The 8,006-nt window shown below is 45.2% G+C and overlaps 1 protein-coding gene across 1 annotated transcript in view; it reads left to right on the top strand.

The window, feature by feature from the left end:
- The first annotated feature begins 4,632 nt into the window (after nt 1-4,632).
- The window catches only part of sntb2 (syntrophin, beta 2), a 32,487-nt gene continuing 29,113 nt past the window's right edge, over nt 4,633-8,006 (top strand). Inside the window, exon 1 of the mRNA XM_054733461.2 lies at nt 4,633-5,472. Within this exon, the coding sequence (XP_054589436.1) occupies nt 4,776-5,472 (697 nt within the window). The 5' untranslated portion in view covers nt 4,633-4,775. The remainder of the gene's footprint in view (nt 5,473-8,006) is intronic.

Genomic DNA, 8,006 nt, shown 5'->3' on the forward strand with positions numbered 1-8,006 from the left:
GCAACCTTCATGCTGCGAGGCAACAGTGCTAACCACTGTTCCACCGTGCAGCACATAATATGTGTTCCACTTCCTCATGAAAAATATTAAAACTCATTAGTTCCATCTTTAGTAAAACTGCTTGGTAACAAAATAATCCTGAAAATCTGAAGAATGAAGAGTTTGATTAATGGAAAATCCAAAATGAAAGTAAGTTTTGACTGCTGTAGCCTACCCTGTAGCCTACCACTTCATAAGATTATCTCAACGAAAGTCTCAATAACAGTTCAAACACATTTGTTAAATTAAGGAAACACACTTTTGCAGATCAGTGGAGAACAACAGGGACCTGTTTCTGGCATGAATGGTTTGATGGATGTCATTCCTGCTGCGGTGTGACTCGCTGGTTGAAGGCAGCGCTGATGGAAAGGGAAAGTTCTCTGTGGGCAGCAGAATCCAGCAATAACGCGACTACAGTGTCAGAACCTAAGAACGCTTTGCTCTCAGTCTGCAGGATTGATTATAGCTGTGTGGACACCCCGCCCCTTTTCAATAATAAATAATAAGTGCAGCGTTTTGATTGGCTGTCGCCTCCTGTCACTCTGCTCTGAGCTTATGGATTGTAATGTGCCTGAAACAGGAAATGTGGTGATTATACTTTCACAATACAAGCACAAAAATGTAGTTAAAATGTCAGGAATCAGTTCTGGACACATCCTTGTTGCAGTTATTATGACGTATCCATTTGTATTACACCACAAACCTCATTATATAGTTTGTTTTACTGCATTGATTCTTCAGCTCTAAAATCCTAAATATTATGAAGATTTACTACTTGTGGGGCGACGGTGGCACAGGAGTTAAGTGCTCGCCCCGTAATCAGAAGGTTGCAGGTTCGAGCCCCGCTCAGTCTGTCGCTGTCGTTGTGTCCTTGAGCAAGACACTTAACCCACCTTGCCTGCTGGTGGTGGTCGGAGGGACCGGTGGCGCCTGTGCTCGGCAGCCTCGCCTCTGTCAGTGCGCCCCAGGACAGCTGTGGCTACATCGTAGCTCACCCCCACCAATGTGTGAATGGGTGAATGACTGATTGTGTTGTAAAGCGCCTTGGGGGGTTCCAGGACTCTAGAAGGCGCTATATCAAATGCAGGCCATTTACCATTTTCCTAGTTCTCTGATAACTTCAGCTCAGTAAATGGTGACAATGTGTAATTTTTGCTATTAATCTCCAGAAATATTCATCCAAATGTTTTTGAAAATTAATTAAATGATGCCCAGTGGCTGAAAAATACTGGCTGTTTCATAATAGATATAACCATAAGAAAGAGGGTCTGTGGGCGACTCCGTATGAGAAGCAATGTCTCCTTCTACATGAGGACAAAACACATTTTACAGATTTTTAACGAGCAGTTACAAAACTTCACTCGGCAGTGATGAAAGGGAGTCGGATGCGCTTGCCATTTTGCTGGAAGTTGAACAATCTCACATGAACAAAAGAAATACTGCTTGCTTACAGTGATTTAGCTATGTAATGCCCCCTATAGCCAGGGAAAATACACACTGTCACTTTAAATGTCTCTGAAATTGCATGGTTTATTTCAAAAGTTTTTAAAACTGTGTCATCATTACAAGAGGGTGACTTGAACTTGAAATGTTAGCCTACATTTTATGGTTCCTCAAAACTTTTATTTTGTAAGTTTGTTGATAAATGTAATTTAATGGCAGTGATGTTAGTCTGCTTGAATAGAACAAAACATGCATTCCAAGGGCGTAGGAACGAGTTTAATATTGGGGGGGACACATTTTGGAAATCTAACAAATCTGTTGTAGGTCAATAAATAGGTCAACCTCACTGAAAAAAATACATTTAATGATTATTTCTGATTCTAACGTGTCACTGAGTGTTTCATGCAGGCTGAACATGAACATAGTCTCCTACCGCTATCTCCTGCATTAGCTTCTGATAGAAAATCTGATAGACGGTGAAACTCTAGGATTAGAAAAGCCTGACAGATGTGACTCTGGGCGTAAGGCAAAGCCCAGAAAGACAAGAAAATGACTTTTATAGCCCAGTTCACTAACTTTCTGGGTTGTTTTTTTGATCGGGGACCCATGAGCCAGCCAGAAGGGGAGGAGACTTGGGCTCCCCGTTAGCCAGATCCAGGTGATTACCGGCCAACGTGGATGTTTTAATTATAAAAAAGCTGTTTATGTGTCAGTACTGTTTTATTTTTATTTAATAGTATGAATGTAGGATATATTATCGTATTCATATGGGTAGAGATGTGTAAACAGGTTTAATACAAGACTAAAGCTGTGAATATTCAGTCTGAAGTGAAGAATATTTTAAACTACATCAGCCAACAGTGCTGACCAACAATCAGAACAATCTGTTTGCTTCTGACAGAATGAAAAAGAAATAATTCACTCACAGCAGCAGCTGGAACTACATTCATCATCTGACGGACAAAAGAAAAAACAGTGGCCAAAACTGCAGTCTAGATGCACCAGAATGCAGAGTTTAACACTTATTTTTCTAATATTTCTAAGGAAGCATTTATTTTATTCATAAACCGTGCTGCCCAGCTCTACTTGTTATGGGATTAAATACATTCAACTGTGTTCACTTATTATCACACCCAAGTCTTCCTCTCATCAGCAACCTAAAACCATCTCACTCTTCACTGTAGCACCTCAGCAGGTCTGGCTCTCCCTGTCTCACCCTCAGCAGGACTGGCTCTGCCTGTCTCACCCTCAGCAGGACTGGCTCTGCCTGTCTCACCCTCAGCAGGACTGGCTCTCCCTGTCTCACCCTCAGCAGGACTGGCTCTGCCTGTCTCACCCTCAGCAGGACTGGCTCTGCCTGTCTCACCCTCAGCAGGACTGGCTCTCCCTGTCTCACCCTCAGCAGGTATGGCTCTCCCTGTCTCACCCTCAGCAGGACTGGCTCTGCCTGTCTCACCCTCAGCAGGACTGGCTCTGCCTGTCTCACCCTCAGCAGGTATGGCTCTCTCTGTCTCACCCTCAGCAGGTATGGCTCTCCCTGTCTCACCCTCAGCAGGTATGGCTCTCCCTGTCTCACCCTCAGCAGGACTGGCCCTGCCTGTCTCACCCTCAGCAGGCCTGGCCCTGCCTGTCTCACCCTCAGGAGGTTCCTGCTGAACTTCCTCTGATCTCTAGTACAAAAACAGTGGACATTACTGTTGGAGGACTAGTGCAACATTAAAATCATGGTTGTTATAGTGTTATTTAGTCGTGTTCACTTGTTATCATGCTCGAATCTTCCTCTCATCATCAACCATCTAAAATCTCACTCTTCATTGTAGCACCTACCTGCACCTCAGCAGGTCTGGTGCTCCCTGTCTCACCCTCAGCAGGTATGGCTCTCCCTGTCTCACCCTCAGCAGGTATGGCTCTCCCTGTCTCACCCTCAGCAGGTATGGCTCTCCCTGTCTCACCCTCAGCAGGTCTGGTGCTCCCTGTCTCACCCTCAGCAGGTATGACTCTCCCTGTCTCACCCTCAGCAGGTATGGCTCTCCCTGTCTCACCCTCAGCAGGTATGGCTCTCCCCGTCTCACCCTCAGCAGGACTGGCGCTGCCTGTCTCACCCTCAGCAGGTATGGCTCTGCCTGTCTCACCCTCAGCAGGTCTGGCACTGCCTGTCTCACCTTCTTCATCATTTTGCTGCTGAACTTCCTCTGGTCTCTCATATGAAAAAAGTGACATGAATAAGGTTTAAAAATAAAATGTGATGAGAATGTCACAAACAAGCAACAATCACATTTACAAACTCCATTTTTATGTGGAGATTCTACTTTATTTATTTCGTGTCAAATGGTTTTTGTCTGTTACTGTAAAATCGTGTTAAATTCGCCATTTTTTGTTGACTAGTAGTGTTGTTTAACGTTTAATGCTGCCTAGCAAGATGTTTACGTTAGTCAGCCAGTCTAACGTTTGACCAGAAATACAATTATCCTCTTGGACTAAATTATTACCGAGTCACAATTCCTTTCTTTCTCTTATTGCCCATGAGAAGAAGCTGTTGTCGTCCAGGTCCCGCTCCTGTCTAACTCCCTGAGGGGAGGGGCTGTGTCAGTGAGAAGTCTGCAGCGTCTTTCAAAATAAAAGCTCACGAGTCAAATATTTCAAAATCAATTTTTTTCTTCTCCGTGTTATTGGGGGGGACAAATGCGCGTTTGTCCAATATTGGAGGGGACACGTCCCCCCCACCCCCCACCCCCGGTTCCTACGCCCTTGATGCATTCCGTATATTAGTAATTGCGTTTATAAACCATTAGCAAAACAATTTATTCTAAATAAAATATTCTTGCTCATATTACACCTATTACACACAGGACCACAAATCATGATAACACACACACACACACACACACACACACACACACACACACACACACACACACACACACACACACACACACACACACATCGAGAGTGTAATATGGGCTACATTGTTTTATTTTGAAAGGCCTAAACGGATGTGTCTTTGTTGTAGCTATGCTAGCTTTCCGGTGAGGTTGGACAGCTTTACGGAATCGGATTGAACTCCTCAGCAAGACCTCCGAGGCTGCCCCGTAGCAGCCGCTTCTCCTCCTCCCCCTGTTTTGTGGGAGTCCCGTGTTTCTCCCCCCTCTCTCCCTCTCCTCGGCGGGAGTGGGTGTGTCGATGCGAGCCAGTGCTGCCGCTTGTGCGCACTCACAAAAAAAGAGAGGAAAAAGTTGACGATGAGTTTAGAGTAGCGGCGGCCCGCCTCGGAGCAGGCTAACGACAGTCCAGGAATGGCAATTTGGACCAGAGCGGATAAAAATGGTCAGCTGGACCTTCTGCTTCGGGACCGCTGGATCCGAGTGGCTGCAGAACTCACACGGGAGACGCTGACTCTAACAGCCGAATCGGAGGTGACCGGACAGGCGGGCAACCACTGGGACTGCTCTTCGGCTGGCCTGCGAAATGGCATGTCGAACGGAAATGATCCGGGAACGAGTGTGGGGATCCCTGGCCGCCGTTCGTCCTCAGGTCAAGACCAGCTTCAGAACCACGGGGTGCGAGGGCGCAGTAGCAGCCCGGGTCGAGGAGGCGTCAACCGCGGCCAGTACAGCCCTGGAAAGTACCCGATTAACGGCACAAACTCTGACTTCGGAAGCCCCGGCTCTAGTTACGGTAGTCCAGGGTCAAGCTTTGGGTCGAGACAAGGCGATTTCCCGGTCAGCCTGGACGGGTCCTCCGAAGCTGTGCGTAAAGTCCGAGTAGTTAAACAAGAGTCTGGCGGGCTGGGGATCAGTATCAAAGGGGGGCGCGAGAACCGGATGCCCATCCTCATCTCCAAGATCTTCCCTGGACTCGCTGCAGACCAGAGCCGGGCTCTCCGGGTGGGCGACGCAATCCTGTCGGTGAACGGGACCGAGCTCCGGGAGGCAACGCATGACATGGCGGTCCAGGCGCTCAAGAAGGCGGGGAAAGAGGTGACGCTGGAGGGTGAGTTGGCCAACGCGAGAGCGCGGTTTTGAAAAGGCCTCCAGAGGTCCGACTGCACACCTATCCCTGTCACATCCATGCGCTGGCATCAGTGTCACTTCAGTTACTCTTTAAACACTAAAGGTATGCCTCAAATAACAATTCAGCTACAAACTATAATAAAATATTCCAAACTCAACAAGTTACCAGTGTGACGTAAGTCAGCTGATCCTTCATGAATAGCTGTCACACACGTTCATCTCGTTTGCAGCTTCCCAAAGCCAGGCGTGTTTGCTTTACACGTTAGAATTCAGACCCAAACAAACACGGTCTGTGTTGATCTATGAGCAGCAGAAGTGAGCTTAAATCAAATCAAATCAACACAAAGCCTTTGGTTGGTGTAAACACGAGTGCAACCAGAGTTGTGGTCAGGACCAGATACATTTCACTCTGGATGTTTGAACGACGGGCTTGTTGGAGATAAGAGGCCGCAGCAAACGTGACCAGATGAGATTTGTTTTTGTGTAAATGCACCAAAAAGCCCATAAAATAATAAAGGGCTTCTCTGTTTTTACGTTTTATCTTTGACATCAATGATTGTAATCTCATTTCTGATTGGCTGTGGATGATTCTATTTATGGCCAAATACATTTTAAACTCGCAAAGAAAATATAATCTGGCTTACCGAATGATATTCATCAGGTAAATACACAAATAACTAATGGAAAGTTGGGGGTTTTCTGGAGATATTCTGAGAAATAAAGATGTGTTTAATAGAAATGGACATTAGTCAAACTTCCATCCGTGTGCATTTTGAAAGTGCACATAACATTTTAGGTAAATGCTCGTCACGTGTGCAAAAAAAAAGTTGCTGAACGTGTCCTTATTCTGATTTAGTTTCATTAAAGCGGGTTTGTTTCGCTTTAGTAAAAACTACAACTGCTACTTTGTTGAATCCAGTCCTTCATCTTGGCCTTCTGGCATGAAGCAAGCAGTCTTGTTGATTTGCTTAAAATGAAAGTTCCCTAAATTACACTTTATTTTAACTCATTCGCTGCCAGCGTTTCTCACCGTTTTTACTGTTTTTTTAAGAGTGACAGAACGTTGCGCGCTAGGATGATGTCGACGCCAAAACAACCAAAACAAAGCAGAGACTCACCTCTTACATCAGGAAGAATCCGCGCGTTTCGAGCGTTTTCCGTTCTTTCGTAATCCGTTGTTGAATTGTGATCGGCAGAAGCTTTTCCGGTTCGCGCCTCACTTTTTTTACAGCAGCGTAGGGTTGTCACGATACTAAAATTTCAAACTCGATTCGATACTGGAAAAAAAACTCGATACTCGATTTTGATACTATTTAAAAACACCAATTTATTGAACACGTTTATTCAAAAAATAACATTCCTCAATTTATATTGCAAAAATTAAATGTTAAGAATTAAGTGTGTAAAGTGCTTAAACCTTTCAAGTATCAGCATTTTTTAAAACGTGCATACAAAAACACTTTAAATCATGAATTGTCTCACTATATAGACACTATTTGCAGAGTGATGTTTTGCTGCTTAAACTCTGTTTAAGGTGCATTTTTGTTATAAGATGTAATGCCATATGTTTTGTTCTGTACTTTTGAACAACTCTGTTGGTCAATAAAGGGAGAAAACGAATTTCTCCACAGTAGGACAAAGGTACATCTACCGGTAATCTTAATAAAAACAGATTGGCGAGCGGCAGTGACGTCATTAAAAGCGCCGGTTAGATTAGCCGCAGCTAGTCTGTTCACGCCTAGAAATCCCAGACCAGACCCGCTCCAAACGAACAGGGGAATCACGTTAATGATTCCTAACAAAACCTTTCGACATGAAGATGTCTTGGTGCAGATAATGTCTTATTTCGAGGCTGCACATGGGTGCCCATCCGCACCCGTTATATGGATATACGCTGACGGCGATTCGGCGATGGATCTAAATACCCCGGGGAATCCAAGCAGCACCAAAGTTGTCAGCGTGAGTAAACAAACGTACTGCATGCTAGAAATTAAGTCCGGGTTGCAATAAACGGGAGTTTCCTTTAAGCACATAAGCGTGAATATACAACTACGTGTCGGACTTGGTATGCTAATTAAGTTGGGCTGTGAAGCGCCTCCCAAATTCGCTGTTTATGTTTTTGTTTATTTATTTGGCAGACAAAACTTGGATCGGAGACAACTCGCGTGGGAAATTGCAATGTAGCCATGCGGCGTCTTCTTCTGTTTGTCTGGGAGGCGGAGGCTGCTTTACGGCATCTGGCTGTGGTGCGTGTCGGTGTACTTGAAGAAGGCTGTGTATAATAGTCCATAATATCGATACCACAGGGATGGAATATCTCATTTAGATACCACTTTTAGTATCGATTTATATCTGGGTATCGATTTTTTTGACAACACTACAGCAGCGGCCCAAAAACGATCTCCTAACACTGGATGTTCTGCTTCCTGGTCACGTGACGTGTGACGTACGCGGATGAAGCTCGGCTTCAGAGCTGAGATGTTTGTTCTCTCGGCGCGGGGGCTCATCCGACGC

Source organism: Nothobranchius furzeri, chromosome 4, assembly GCF_043380555.1.
Source record: "Nothobranchius furzeri strain GRZ-AD chromosome 4, NfurGRZ-RIMD1, whole genome shotgun sequence".
In the NCBI taxonomy this organism is placed as follows: Eukaryota; Metazoa; Chordata; class Actinopteri; order Cyprinodontiformes; family Nothobranchiidae; genus Nothobranchius; species Nothobranchius furzeri.